This window comes from Bacillus rossius, assembly GCF_032445375.1.
Source record: "Bacillus rossius redtenbacheri isolate Brsri chromosome 9 unlocalized genomic scaffold, Brsri_v3 Brsri_v3_scf9_1, whole genome shotgun sequence".
Taxonomy (NCBI): domain Eukaryota; kingdom Metazoa; phylum Arthropoda; class Insecta; order Phasmatodea; family Bacillidae; genus Bacillus; species Bacillus rossius.
Genome location: NW_026962012.1, coordinates 3,525,744 through 3,542,423, shown reverse-complemented (window position 1 = coordinate 3,542,423; position 16,680 = coordinate 3,525,744). Strand labels below are relative to the sequence as shown.

Here is a 16,680-nt window from a genome sequence, read left to right as displayed (position 1 = left end):
CCGTCAGATGATAGGGTTTCTCGGTGTATTCTCACGTGTTCATTCTGTCAGTACTCAGTTGTCGCTGTCATCGCATCGCCCTTTCATCGTCTGTGATGACCCAGATGTCGCATATACTCAAAGCCCTAATTCAAATCTTCGTTGATACGTACAATATCTGTTGTGTGCCGTATTCGGCTGCGCTGTGACATACGGCCGGAAAAAAAAGAGCTTATTTTAGTTTTACCTGCTGTTTCAGATGATGATGTTTTAGACAGTTAATTACTCTTGCCCTATAAATCATGTACAGAAACCTGAAACGCCAGAAACTGGTTACCAGGAATGTGGGCGAGGCGCTACAGAAAACAGGCGGCAAGTCATAATGGCGCATTGTCTCGCTTCGCTGTAAATTCAGGAAGTAAAAAAAAAATAGTGTGTTCTAATTATGATACACTGCACCACAGATAACGTATTTCATAACACATACGTGAAAGTTTATTTCAGTCAACAAGACGCAATTAAATTATTTGTCCTATTTGGGTGTTTTCTGCGGTACCAGCATGGCACATAAGTAGTACAGTCGTGGTAGATGAGACTTGTAGAAAGTTGTTCCAAAGTCGTCAGTTTAGCTGGAATCAGGGGCACAACAACAGGGGGGGGGGGGGGGGCAAGGGTATGTTCTCCCCCCCTTCTGAAACCTTTAAGTGGGGGCAAACGGGGGCAAAGAAAGTGTTGTGTAATCAATTTTTAGATAATAAAACTGCTTAAATAGCACCATTTTCCACCTTGAAATACAAATTTTCCTGGGGGTCGCTTCAATTGGGGGGATCGATGATTCTTTATAAAAAGGTATATTGCCCTCCATTTGAAAATTTAGTTGTTGCGCCCCTGGTTGGAATGTCCGATATATGCGGTCTTCGCCTCTTCTTGACTGGATGAAAGTGCTAGAGCGCTTACAGCGCGTTTCTCTGTTTGTTTTTTATGTGTAACATCTTAGCTCTGGGTACACGCCATTTGGAGGGAGTAATTTTGTAAATGCGACTAAGTCAAGACCGGAAATTTGTACACGGCACTGCCATCTGTGGCGGAATGCGCGAACCAAAATTCACAAATGTAAAGGTAAACTTTATAGTATTAACTGTTTAATGCATTTTCACAAGATGGGCAGTAGCTATTTAAAAAATATATATGTCTTGTCGAAAATCAGGTCCAAAGCTGGTGTTTAATATTTTTTCAAGTCTTTATCGCTTTAATTGGAGCAATTGCATTATATAGTTTAAAATTTCTCTCTGGAAATCGAATGATTCGTAGTCTACCAGCCAATTTTTTACGATTCCGGCATAATTTAATTCTAGCCGTGGTTGCGGAAACTACGCGTGATTCGCGTCCAGAAATTTAGTTGAAAACACAATTTTCGTATATTTATTACGCTCAACATTATTTTAAAAATACTTTTTTTTAAATTTCGTGTCCGAGGCTTGAGTTTTGTGTTATAAGTATTTGCAACATGGATTTGCTGGTTACCGAGGTTACATGTTTACACATCACTGGCGAGTACTGAAAGACTCGCTCACAATTTTTTTTTGAATAGCTACACACTAACTATAAATTACTGGTATCGGCGACACACTACGTATGTTTCTACACCATTTGTTTACACGTCGTTTTATATATATATATATATAATTTGACGAGACTTTAAAACTTTCATCCATTCATCAATTTATCAATCCTCATGTTCTTATAATAATTGGAAAATACATGAATTCTCGCTTGAATAGGGCTACCTGGTTCACTTGGAAATTTTCGTTTTCATTTTTATCGAATTGAGCTGATTGATTTACGTTTTCAGGACGTTTTATGAAAGATTACCGATATGATAAGCAAACTTGCAATTTTTGTAACCAACTGAAGTTTTATTCGATTTATGTATCATACTTTGCCGTTCCTAAGAAAATAGCGTGCTGAAATGATTCTACCTGTTGAAAATTGCTCTTGAACCAATTTCGAAAACTATTATTGAAGCTGAATATACAGGTTGTTTAAAAATTATCCAATTTCACAAATCTATAACATTGACATGAATATAGATGCATCGTGCGAATTGTAATATACTTATAATACAAAATTTTATACTTATTCACTTTTCAGGAAACAGCAAGTCTCTTCAAACTATGTTAATGGCGCTCGAGACCACAGCAGTTGGGAGAATCCAGGCCTTGGCAATGTGATAAGACGCAGCTTGTTCTTAACTCTTTAAACAATTAAACACGTTTATACGTCACACGCCGCCTATCTTATCAGCTACGCCATGAGCCCGGGAAATATTAAGAAACTCTTCAAGAGATTTTTTTTTTTTTTAAACGAATGTCAACAAGTTAATTATTTAAGCTTGTAATGCACGTCGACTGCAAGGGAGTTAAATCTAGACAGCTGAAAACATTATTTTCAAGCTTTGAGTGAGTGATAGTTAAAAAAAAAAAAAAAATTGTGGATGTTAGTAAAAATTTTATAAAGAGTTAGTAATTTTAGTTACCTTTATGAAATTTTGTACTCCCCCCCCCCCCCTTTTCATTCGAGATACTTAGTTTTTATTAGGATGATTTAAGGCTTTTTAATAAAGAACCTATGGGAGACACAAGTTTGAGATTCTAACCATGCATGTACAAAACTAAGATAAAGTTTCATTGTCACAAGTTCAATAATTGTAATATAAAATATTATAATGTATCTTCCTGAATAGAACGAAAAACGTCAAATTTCGAGTTTCTGCAGACTTGTTGGCGCAAACATCCACAACTGTTGTGTTGCCTAGGAGGGGTAGGTGCCCCATAACATACAGTAGCGCAGCTGTTCCCAAACGGTGGGTCGCGACTCGATCCTAAAACTATCAGAAACCATCGAATAAACCATCAGAAAAGATAAGAGAAATCGAGACAAATAGAATTGTGTTCAAACACATGTCTATTGTTAAATAAATAATTGTTTTGCTACAAAGTGCTTATATTTTGTCAACCATTTTCAAATCAGAACACAAATTGTTTATCAATAATCGGCATCTTAAATCATATATATTTGCAATATTTGGTGGTAAATTATATATACATAAGGAAGGGATACGATACAAATAATGTTTTTTACTCCACCATGGACCGATAGACCGTGGAGGTATTCCTATAAAGAAAGGTGGTTTGGGAACCACTGCTGTAGAGGGTCTCCGGGCGGCACTCAGTAGAGTGCGTGCTCAGGCACTCGACCAGACCGAGTGCAGGCTGGCGCCTCTAGCGAGCGCTTGGCGAGGTTGTTCCTCCGTTACAGGAAATTAAGTATGGTTTATGATTTTTAAGAGTAAAACCAAACATTTGGGTTTGTAGTTATTTACGAGGGTAGTCACGGGCTCGATGGGATAACGCGGTGGAAGTGGAAGGGGGTAGCGCGGCGCCGCTGCCGATTGTAGTGGTAATGGAGGGATTGTCGCTACCTGCATCGCGCCCCTCCCGCGGCCTGGCCGGCCTGCCTCGTCGCTAGAGTCCTCGTAACAGTACTGTGGAACTATGGCGGGCCGTAGTCTGTGGTGGTGCCGTGTTGAGGAGGAGGGGAGGAGGGACAAGCAGGTCTGCACAGCTGTCGCCCCGGGAGTTGCCCACCCCTCCCCTCCAGCGCGGTTGTTTGTCTGCCCCGCTGTTTGTAGAGGACAGCTTGTCCCGTGGCGCAGCTCCAGTCGCGCCCCTCCACACGTGGCTTGCCACCCCCCTCCCTGGGCCAGGAAACAGACCAGAAGAAGCCACAAACCTGTGAAAATTTTCTCCAAGGTTATATTTTTTTGCACAACTGTTTGAGTCTACTACGCTCAATAACATACCAAAAGTTTACCATCGTACACCATCCGTAAACACCTCTGTGGCAGTGGGTGCTGTGAGGGATAAAAATTGAAACATCTCTTAATTCACACACTCCATGATTGTGAGAACAATATAATCTGCGCGTGTTTCTGTTCGTGCCACCACCCTCCCACCCCCCTCCGTCCATCCCGTTTTCATGAGCCACTGATATATTGTCTCACACGTGTTCCAACCATTGAATACATTCAATGTTACAACTGAAAACGTAATAGAGCAAGTGGCTTCATTATTATTTTATTGAAAGAAAACGCTTGGCAAGAATTCAAAATGTTCAAATAACCTGTGATGCACTGTAGATAATTAATTGCCTGCAGGGCCTATGTAGCGCCATAATGACGCGAACGGAGACACTTGGCTTAATGAATAAAATGTGCAATTTTCTACAAGTGTTCTGCGAATAAAATTTTAAGATTTAACGTGAGATTACTGGAAAAAAAGTGGTAACTATTGGAAACAGATAGTAAAAGTTTTTTTTACCGTCGACAATCAGATAGAATTATCCTTGCCGAAACTGTCAGTCATATTTATTCTTTGCACTTCCTGACTTGTTCTGGACACAGAAGGAACATTTCACCTTGGTTATTACAAAAAACACCAGAGTTTCCGATAACCCCACAATATTATCTTTCTACGTAATAGTAAGATTTTTGTGTGTACAACTCACAAGCTGCACTAGCTCCACGAGTTGTTTCCTGAAGTACGAATGTACACACGACGGTGGCGTGACGGTAGCCGTCGGTGCCCGCAGGTACGACGACGGCCGCGACGGCTTCCTGGACCTGGAGGAGATGAAGAGGATGATGGAGAAGCTGGGCGCTCCCCAGACGCACCTCGGCCTCAAGGGCATGATCAAGGAGGTGGACGAAGACGGAGACAACAGGATCAGCTTCAGAGAGGTGGGCATGTCTTCATGTCTTAGTTTGGCTGCGTGGCACCATGGAGGTGGGCATGTGCGCTCTAAAGTTGAAGTCCCTCTGGTAAAGTTATTATGTTCTGCACGTGTCCATATTTGTTAATGACACAACTGCCCAAGAGCATTGTATTTTTCTCACAACCCATACAAAACTACCTTAACCTACATAATGCCAACCTAGAAATACAAACTATACTAACCAACCTGGCCATACAAACTATCTTAACCCTTAGATACATAACATAAGCTAAATGATCCATAGGTACCTACTGCTAGAAGTTGTTGTATGGCTTGAAAGTAACTCGCCAGGTGAAATCTTAAAAGGGCAATCCTGAAGCGAGTATGGTTAAACGAAGATGTTGAGAACACATCAGCAAAGGAATTGGCGTCAAACTTCATTAAAACCCAAAAATGCTTTGTTATCCAGATAGGTGAAAGGAGTTTGGGAGTCCTTATCATTTTGTTTTCTGAAAAAGGGGGGGAGGGTGTAATAAAACCAGAATCAAGGGCCAGTAGTCAGACACATTGTAATTAATCCTCACAAACCCTGGTTCAAATTTTTTTAAATGTTTTTACTTGTTGCATGGCCCCATTAACAAACCCCTCCCCCAATGGGGAAAAAAAACCTCCCCCTACTGTTTTGAGCTGGACATGCTCTTGACTTAACGTGTTAACACCCACTTCCTGACTTCTTACAACAGTGAGGCAATCAAGAGCTGCGATCCATTTTCTGACGGAGGCCACATCGCTGTGTGATACACCTCGGAGATATATGGAGTGGAAGTGAAATTTTAATATTAAATTGACGTCGACCAGGGGCTTTGCCCCTTTAAGCCTGGTCAGACTCCGCATCCCTAACCACTCCTTCCTGGCATTTGCACCGCCGTCACGTACGCATGCATGAGCTGCGTGACGCGTGTTTGAATGGCGCGCCACAGACTCCTGCTTCAGCGTTCCGTCCTCTTGCATAATTATAAATTATATTGTAAACCTTTAGTTTTTATCCAAAAGCGTTTTGTGGCACGGCATATCGGCTGGGAGTTTTTTTTTTTTTTTTTAATAAATCTTGAATTTAATTTTGCATTAAATAAAGACGGCACCGGGCATCCCCAAGGCGTACCAGAGTCCGACTGAAGTACTTTTTTGGAATATTACTATATGTTTTAATCATTCTAGCCGCGAGTGTGTTGTGTGGCTAGTTTATAATAACCCTTGGCACGCATTCATAAAATCGTAACGGTAGTTTGGGCGCAAAGAGACGCCACGTGGCCCGTGCAGTGCAGTTGCACCAGCACCCGGGGAACCACCGCTTGTACTCACTGATAAGTAGTTTCACGTTCACGTTCTTAGGTCTTTATACTCTCGACCGGCAGGCTGTTTAAATACTCGCGGAGATTAATAAGAATGAATTATTTAATCACCCTTACGTAATTATTGCTTGACCACGTGTGTTGACCACACCACAGCATAAACTGATTCGTGCCTCGGACTTTTTTTAACTGTTTAAAGGACGATGCGTACCTACGGAAGCGTGTAACTTACTAATAAATCTAGACGTGTTCCTTTGTTCTTCCCACGCGTATAACCTCTACTGCACGGGGCGTGTGGGACGGCCTGAGGGCCAGGTGTTGGCTGTTGTGCGGAATGTAGGGGGTCGGCATCTCGCTCCCAGAGCAGTCTCCGCCATTACCACGTGTGCCCTTTCACACGGCTACAGCATACCCTCTAGCCCAGACCTCAGAGTGTTACAGAAATCAGAGAAAAGGAGTACTTGGAAACGAATTATAAGAATGGCAGGAGTGGAAAGAAACATAAAATTTTAAAATAGAAGTAAAACTGTTGAGCAATAAATATTTGTAATAAGAGGACTTTGAACATGATTACTTACCCGTAAGATTTACTGCAATGAATTATTTCATTCTAATAATCTGTGAATTATGAATCCTATTAAAAAAGAGGTTCCTAATATTCAACTTAATTAACTCTATGAAGTGAATTCAAAGCGGAGATAAATATTTTTGGTAGGTCAGCTGTTTTTTTTATTTCCCTTTACCAAACTTCTAAATTTATACGTAGTTCGGACAAGGGCTCTGTCATTTTTTTCCCATGTGAATGTGACCTTGCAACTTATAATTGATTTGGTTGTCATAAAGTATAGTGTGAACATACAGCCTCTTATTAGTAAACTGGCTCAATTACCAAAGCATTAGTGACAATTGGGAAGATTTTGACATGCCAATAATTTTTGTATAGTTACTGTAGCTTATGAAAGTTGTAAAAGTGTGCAGAATTAAAAAAATATATATACTGAGCAATTTAAACCTCAATTAAATATATATATATAACACTTCATAGTTTATTTTTGATCGAATTTAACACTGTGTTTTTTTTAACAGCTACTAAACTTTTATTCTGGAATGAAACTTAAAATATTCATTGCAAAGGTTTTTTTCCCTTCTAATTGTTATGAATAAATCTATGATATAAATTAGTCAAGAGTATAATTTAAATTAAAACTGAGTGTGCACTGACCAGTGCTTATATAATTGGTTATAACTGTTCCAGTTCCTCCTGATCTACCGCAAAGCAAATGCCGGCGAGCTGGTGGAAGACAGTGGGCTAAGTAAACTAGCAAAGCTCACGGAGATCAACGTGGAGGAAGTTGGCGTGGGAGGAGCCAAGAACTTTTTTGAAGCTAAGGTGAGCTGGGTTGCGTAGTGATACCATTAAAGTTTAATGTTTTTAAACACAATTTAAGTAGGCAAAGCACTTAGTTACAGCTGTGTATAACAAATATAGAAATATTAATATCAATAGCATAGCATTGGGCTGTGGGTTTCTTCCTATAAAAAAAATCATTATTTTAAGTGCTTATATTTTAAACCACTTCATTTTAAATGCCTATGATTTATACTAAAATGTTAAACACGCTATGATTCAGACATATTATTATTATTCATCGCTCCAAGTAGTTTTGAGAGATTTACGCAAGAGCGCTATTAATTTTGATGTCTGGTGTAATGTTGTCATTGCCACGAAATTTCGTTGTTTAGCAAACTACTATACCAAACTGTGTAAAACTATCAAATAGTAAATTTGAAACTTATAATTTGATATATTACAGTTTTTATGCAGTAAACATATACTAGTTTTGTTCTTGTTACAAGCTGTGTGGTTATTAAAGAACTGTTCATGGATTTAAACATAATTAACCATTACAACAAAGCCATGACTCAAAAACATGAGGCTTTAACCCAAAAGCCTGCCAAAATTGCACACTTAATGTTGTGAATAAACAATTCAGCTGTTTGGTTCTCGATAAAATAATAAAATCATGATTGCAGTACATTTAAGTTTTATATTTATAACCATTTAAGCACACACAGGTATAACCTACAAAATGAATTAAACAAACATGGTGTTTAGTTGATATACACCATTTGATCTACGGTCACACAGGGCGCCATGCTCGCTATGTTCGTTACGCGAGTAAAATACAGCCAGCTGCATCTCGGGTGTCACTGGCCACACAAAGCTGTGTTCACTATGTTCGCTATGTTGGCGATGTTGCTAGATGTATACCGGTAGTTCTTAGCTATTTTTTTAAAATGTAGCTGACTTTGCGCATGCACAGATAAACAAAGAAAAATCTGTTTTCGCACAGAATTGTGCTGTACTTCTGCATGTTCTTTTTATGAAGTTTAATTCCTCTCAGTAATTTGCGTTAAATTGTTAAGTCGATGGGAAAGTTAATGGAAAGATTACGAATGTATCCACGTTTATGGAATAAATCGATGGAAGAATTTAGAAGGCAGGATATGCAGGACAATGCCTGGGATTTGATTCCAAGGCATTGCTATCAAACTTAGTTGAATATTTATCCTGAAATAATCCATAAATTTGGTTTCATCCTCACTAGCAACTGTTTCATCAAATTAAATTCTTCAAATTCTTTTGTTTTTATATTAAATTCATGAACCCATTTCTTTTTACGTTTCTCAGACTGTGAGAGCTAGTTGAACATTATCATCGTCGGAATCATCACTCGAATGCCACGGCATGCGTGTCTCGGACTTCACGAACTAGACTATCCTGCCTGACCACCTGGAGCAGCGAACATCGCAAACATAGCGAACATAGCGTAGCTTTCTGTGTGGCCTTGACTTTTAAACATGTTTTGTGGTAAAAATTGTGTGTTTATTGAAGCCTTCAAACAGTTGAGTTGAATGATTTTCTCAATATAAGTAGTAAATTTGAACACCACTCCATTACAAGTACATCTCCAGAGCACGGAGATAAAACACTATAAACACGCTTAGTGGAGGGGAGGATAAAGAGAGCTGTGCAAGAGCAGACATACGGGAATGTCTTTGCATTTTAAACTCCTTGGTGTGACTCCTGATGCTGTACCGAGATTCAAAACAGCACAGAGGCAGCCAATGTCTGTGCAGGCGCACTCTCTCCCTGCACAGGTCTTGCACAACAGAGGAAGACGTACGGTACGTAGGGACGAAGCCAAGGGGATGTCGGTGGGGTCCGGACCCCATCCCTTCCAGGATTTAAAAGAAAAAAAAACTAGTTAAGACAATAATAAAATTATAGTTACTTGCTACATAAGGTTAAAGAGATATTATTTTATAAGGATTATTGTAATCCTTAATCGGCTACAATTAAGTATTTATTCCTTCCCATTATATATGACATACCTCGTACCCAGAAGCCACAGGAATTGTTTCCAAGTAGTCTAAAAATCATCAAACTAGTGATTTAAGAAAAAAGTATTAAAAACAATTAAATATAAAATGATATCTTATTAAGAAAAATCCTAAACAATGGAGTTCTAAAACTGTACTATTCCCTGAGATTTTAATGTGATTACTTTCTTTTAAAAATCAACTATGAAGAAAAATAATAAAAATCTAAATAATGGTTATACTTGATCCACTTATTCAAAAAATCCTGGCCATGGTACGACGTGAACAGCAATGAGTATATTGGCATACCTACATGGATGAATGATTTTAGCTTGTGATATTAAAATTTAATTCTTGTAATGCCAGGCAATCAAGCATTTTGTGACACTATGCCACTGCGAAATACCAATTAATACATTATTAAGTTTAATATTAAGGATTAATACATTATTAAGTTTCATCATACATAAACATTTACATAGTTTATCAAACAACATGGAAAATGATGGGTTACCTCAATGGTGCAAATTCCTGAAAACTTTTGTAAGTTTTTGGTTTCATGGTCTATAAACCCCAAAACCTTCATTGACTCTAAAGTCTTAATAGATATATAAATGTATATATAATCATTATTTGTGGATATTATAACTGCCATAATTTTGCACAAATAATATCCAAACTGATAAATAAAATACCGTATATTAATGGAAAATCTCAGTTGAGTTCATTAATGGGCATAATCTGACCAAAGGAGTGAAAATGGGGAAGGAAAAAAACACAGAAAAATAACTATAAATCCCATAATAATGAAAAATATCACATCCATTTGAACATATTATAACTCCGAGTAAAACCAAAAAATTACCAACACAAGGGGTTGGAGGGCAAAAAAAAATTAATAAATTTCTTGGTAGGCACATGATCAAATACTTTCAAATTGTTAGTAAACCTTATTAACATTATCTAAAACCTTTGACTGAAACTGTTTTTGGTGAGATGGAACTATTACTATAAATACAGTGTTTGAGATTAAAAAAAAAAGTAAAATTTCCTTACTATATAACTTGTTATAATTTATTTCAGACCATCTAAATAATATCTTAAACCTTGATAAAAGGCAAATTTTTATGAGACTGCATATTAGTTGAAAGATATGAAGTGTTTAAGGTCAAAAAAATGCATAACTGCCTTAGTACGCATATGAAATTACTGTAAGCTATTCAATGCTGAATGCATTGATTTAAAGACTTTGAATGAAGACATATTTAACACTGCATTAGCATTATGCTTCTTACACTGCACATTATTCATATTTGTGCATTAGATGAGATCTTATCTATGCATATAAAAATTCTTTAGTAGATACTGTAGACTTGCAAATTAATATTGTTAATGCATGAATGAGATTTATTTTTCTCATTAATGTTCCATTAAATGACTAATACCAGACTGGTTTTATGCAACTGAAGAACGCTGTTTGCTGCGAAGGAGAAAACGTATTTATGATTAAAAAGGTTTTAAAACACCAACTTATGATGGTACTGAACTCTCAGCACTCTATTCTTTGACATGGTGGATCTTTGTTATAGCAAGACTTATTAATATTTTGCTGTTACTACATTTTCCCTTTCTCATTTCTCTTCATAAATGTTAAAAGGTCTATTTGTGATTTCCATTCCACCCTTCAAGAAAACCTTGTGTACCCCACTGGTTAAAAAGGGCCACGGTAGTTGAGTAGTCGAATCTCTTGCTTCCCACCAAGGCTTCAATTCTCTGCAAGGTCATGCCCGGGTTTTTTAAAGTGGGAAATGTGACAGGCGTAGAATTGGTGGGAGTTCTCAGGGTACTTAACCCAGTCATTCCTTCAAATTACCCTTTTGCATCTCATCGCTTCTCATTATATCTCATCTGAAGATGAAATATTGAGCATGCATGCATGCATGCATGCATTCATTCATGCATTATGTGTTCATTTATTCTAACCATTGGTTGATAGTACTGTGGTGAGTCTGGCACGCCCTTGATGCGTGGATACACTTGGTGCCTTTGCATATGAACATGCATTTGGTGTTTGCATAAATCATGCGAATATGCTTAAAGTATGAAAAACATTATTAGCCTTTGATGTATGAACATGTACAAGGTTTGCTCTTCACATATGCATGTGCATGTGTGTGGTGATGTGTGAACTCGCACGCGGTGTCAGGCTCTAGACGTGTGAACTCGCACGCGGTGTCAGGCTCTAGACGTGTGAACTCGCACGCGGTGTCAGGCTCTAGACGTGTGAACTCGCACGCGGTGTCAGGCTCTAGACGTGTGAACTCGCACGCGGTGTCAGGCTCTAGACGTGTGAACTCGCACGCGGTGTCAGGCTCTAGACGTGTGAACTCGCACGCGGTGTCAGGCTCTAGACGTGTGAACTCGCACGCGGTGTCAGGCTCTAGACGTGTGAACTCGCACGCGGTGTCAGGCTCTAGACGTGTGAACTCGCACGCGGTGTCAGGCTCTAGACGTGTGAACTCGCACGCGGTGTCAGGCTCTAGACGTGTGAACTCGCACGCGGTGTCAGGCTCTTGACGTGTGAACTCTGGTGTGCAGATTGAGGAGCTGAACAAGTCCAGCAAGTTCGAGGAAGAGATCCGCCAGGAGCAGGAGGAGCGGCGTCGGCAGGAAGAGGAGCGTGAGAGGCGGAAGGTTGCCTTCAAGCAAAAGGCAGCACTGTTCCAGAATGGCAGCGCTGAGTCCTGAAACGTCCACGCTCGTTAAAGACTGTCAAGAGTGAGCTGTGTGTTTGAGGAGGGGACGCTGACCATGTCGTTTTAGCTGAAAGCTAATTTCTTTTAATGTGTCACATTTAAAAATTATAAATGTGTGTTGTGTTACCTACTACAATATGATGCAAAGCATATAGTGTAGTAATTTTTTAAGTCTAAAAATTTTAATATTTCTTGCAGTACAGGAGTTACACTATTTTGGGTAACATTTTTTTTATAATGAAGCTGCATTGCTTATAAGTTATCCAGGTTGATCTTAATCTTTGTGCCGTGTCGAGGTGACAATACCGCGCTTGGACGTGATATTGTAAAGGAACCCTGTGTGAATGTGTTTGCACTACTGGTGCTTGCAATTTGTTTTAGTTAATGGGTGTGTAAATATTGTAATTTACAGGAATTAACACAAACTATAAATATTGTCTAACTTTATAAATATATTATATATTGGAGGGAGAAAAACAAGGGTGTTTGATAGTATTACATAATAAATAAAGAACTTTAATTCAAGTAACCATTGTTTTAAGCCATACTATTAAAGTTTAAGTTTTACTGTAAACAAACAAAATCTGCAAGTTCCTAATTTTAAAATCACAATTTTTGAAAATGAACTGGCTGAGTAAAAACCATGATTATTAAGAATATGGTAGAAAAGATTGTGTGAAGGCAAGGGGGGATAAAATGGTGATATGAAAATTTCTGTTGAAACCTACTTACCAAGATGATTGTCGATTGAATTAGAATTTTTGATATTTGGAATTCCTTGAAAAATATAATCTCAAACATTTTTTCAGCACATATGAGTTCCAGCTATTTTCAATCCCACCATCTTATTTTCCTTTTTTTAAAATTCTTATCTCTGGTTGACTATATTATGTAAGATCTGAAACATATTTTGGATAGCTTTATCTTGGAACATCCATCACCTATACTAAAAATTTTAAGTAAGTGCTGGTGTTTGCACAGAGTATGTGAGGGACAGAGAAGTGCTTAAGCAGATTACACCTCTAACAAGTATATTAAAACTGATCATGTTTCTTCCCACATTTTATATGTTCTGTTACACTGTAATCCACCGGAAAATATTGCTACCACCAAATTCTAATGACTAGATATGTAGATACTAGGACATAAACAGAAAAATTAGTGATTTTCTTTACATTCTTATTTTGCTTCCTCTCATTTTTCATTTGAATTAAATTCTTAAGACTTCACAAAGTTAATCCATGTTGTACCATTGTGCTACAGACATCAGTAATTTAGCTGTGCCAAACAAGACACTAGTATTTTTGTAACTTACATAGGAAACAGCTGAATAGGACTTTCAAGTTCCAAACCTCGCAGAATGAAATAGTATGGGTACAGTTAAATTCAATGAAATTAAAAAAAAATTACTTATTTTAGTATCTTGTAAGTATTTCTCTTGAACCTGCTAAAAAAAAAAAGCTATCTAAAAGATAATACATAGTAATAATTTCTAATATGCTACTTTACAATACCTCTACGTATTTTGTGGTGAGACTGAAGGTTGCACCAGGCATTTAGATACCATTCTGCTCTTTGATAGAAGATCAAATGATCTTTGGATCATGCCTCTAAACGTTGCACCAACACACACAGAGACTGCACCATCATCTCTCACGTGAACTGAAGTTTATACATTTCCAATCTGCGACAACAGGTAGCAGCAGTGTCGAAGAAATGTTAAGTGCATTCCTATTGGTGGGCTCAAATTATACAAGTCGCTACAATTGATTGACACAACTAGCCAATGATTGATACTGTTGCCACAAGATAGCAGTTTTACATGTGGCCACTGACCAAATTTTAATGACTGAAAACTCATACTGTTTGTTGTTTAAAAGTTAATACAAATAAAAACAGTTTGAAATATTAATACATTTTCACTAAAAAAAAACTTTCATATTTTATATGGAAAGTAACTGTGACTGAATGAATAGCTTAGCACACATTTAAAATGCTTAAAATAGAGCATTTCACGTGGCAAGTGGTGTTGTAACATTACAATAAGTAGCAGTTTTGATACCTGTCTTATAAATGGTTTGAAATTTTGTCAAAAAAAAAAAAAAAGCTGTAATATTTAAGTCTGATTAAATTAACCTGCATAAAGTCTATAAAAATTCCGGACATGTCTGCTCACTCAGGGTCAATCCGAGATCATTGTGCATGACCCGCCCTGAGCTTTATATTGAAGTTCCCAATGATCATCGTTCAGCTTTCAAAAAAAAAATTGTGTAACAGAAATTGTGGTTGAAATATGATCAAATTTGTTTCCGACAGTAGATCACACTTAAACTCTTAATGGTGCAACTGGCCATTAGAAAAGCATAGTATTTCTTCTGATCATTTCTAAGCAGAGGCAGATTCTAGAAATAACCTTTTGTTTGTATCAGTCAGGAATAAAATAGCTCACAGATGCAGACAAGATGTCTTCATATTTAATTCCAAAGTAGCTTAGTTAAATGGGTTCCCCCCTTGCTATTTACCTAAAAAATTTCCCTGAATTTTCCCTGTCTTTTCTGTCTAACCAAAAAGAAATTCCTCTCAATCAATTTTGGAAGAAACTTAATTACATTAATTATAAAAACTTGATAAAACACATTTCAACCATACATAAAATGTCAAATTTACAATAATATCTTTTATGGCTCGATATACAATTTGCAATGTTACCACTTCCATCGCTGCTACCCATTCAATATTGTTAGTTTATAATAAAAGTATTATATTTGATCAAACTTTGAAATAATACATTACTAGATAGTGACCATGTAAACAAGTATCAACATTTGATCATGTTTCAAATCATTACACAGTTGCAACATGAATTTTGGTTAAAATATAGTCTGGTTTAGTGACATTGATGGATCACACTAGTATAAAAAATTACTCTTCAAGTTTGGTAACTAAAATGTTGTGAATTTCCCTGGTTTTCCCCCAGATTTTTGGAGTAATATTTTTCAATTCTCTCTTACTGGGATCCTTGTAAATTAGGGTGAATATAATTGAAATTACTTTTATGACATTACATAATGCCACAAACCACTTAATTGAAATAAACCTGATTTAGAGATTGACTTCCTGTAGTAAACGCTTTGTAGCATTATCGCAGTTATCAGTGTGTGCTTAATGTTTTTAAAGTTTTATTAAAATTTTTGTGTAGTTAATGAAAATTACATAGGTTAAATCACTGGTAAAATGTGGAATTATCAGTTCAAATAATAAAAAAAACTATGTAAAATTAAACATTTATTAATCAATGTCTCACTTAAAATTCACACAGGGAAAGTTTAAACTGTTAGTGCAAGGTATATATTTTTATAAGGTAGTGTTAGGTGCATTTTAGGGTAAGTGTACTGCAGTGTAGATATTCGGTCCATTGGACAATGAAAATGGTACCTCAGTTATAACTTTCTGATGTAAATATTAAGTAATAACTCATGTTTTGTAGTTGATTTGTATTAAGAGTTGAAAGCTAAAACTTTGTATCATGCATGTAGTAAAAAAAATGGTTGCAAACCTAACAAAATGTTGTAATTTAAGGTCACAAATCCTGTAGTGTCATTCACAAAGTATTTTACTTGTTCCAAATAAAGTGGTTACAATTTACTTAACCTACAGTCATTGTTTAAGTTACAGGTAATATGCTGCAAACGTAAAATTTTGCTCATAAAAATTATTAATTGCTATATTATAATTAGTGAATTGTCACACTAAAGTAAGTTTATCTGCTTTTTTGTTATTTTCTTAGCTCTTTCTTTCCCCCCTCTCAAATAGTTTTGCAAGTCACATGTACATGTTATGGGGCTAATGATCTATATCCAAATTGATGACCTTGTCTTTACAATACAGTAGTCCCAAGATGGTTCTTGGTATAAACACGACAAATTCATCCGTACTTGTTGTAGCCATTACTAATTGTCTCTGATCATTGTAAATAAAGACTGGTTATCAGGCAGGGAAAAAACCCACTCCCATTTAATTGTGATATTTTTGAGCTAAGCAGCAAGAAAATGTAAATTTTTAGCTGTTGGATTATAGTTGGATACCACGATATATTCTTATAAAATAATTCCAACACAATTTACTATTACTATTGATACTCAAAATTTCTCATGGACTTACTTTTGTAACTGTAAGCAATGTGGGTGCTGCCACAAAAAAAAAAAATTTCACTGCATTTATTACGACTGTAGACAAAGAAAAGATTTTTTAATTTGTACATAAGAGCAAAACTACCGTGTTCTCTCGCATAATCGTTGCACATTTTATTCTAAAAAAAGTTTGAAAGTAGGGGTGCAACAATTATGCGGTACGCATAAAAAAAACCTGTTAATGGAAAGTGCGTTTATTTAAAAAAAGGTGGAGCATACAAAAGCATGCCACAGGCCCGCTGCCGC

The 16,680-nt window shown here is 37.0% G+C and overlaps 1 protein-coding gene across 1 annotated transcript in view; it reads left to right on the top strand.

Moving 5' to 3' along the window:
* The window catches only part of LOC134542728 (EF-hand domain-containing protein D2 homolog), a 105,315-nt gene extending 89,426 nt beyond the window's left edge, over positions 1-15,889 (top strand). The window contains exons 2-4 of the mRNA XM_063387219.1: positions 4,630-4,777; positions 7,360-7,494; positions 12,087-15,889. Coding sequence (XP_063243289.1) covers positions 4,630-4,777; positions 7,360-7,494; positions 12,087-12,236 — 433 coding nt within the window. The 3' untranslated portion in view covers positions 12,237-15,889. The remainder of the gene's footprint in view (positions 1-4,629; positions 4,778-7,359; positions 7,495-12,086) is intronic.
* Positions 15,890-16,680: the final 791 nt, after the last annotated feature.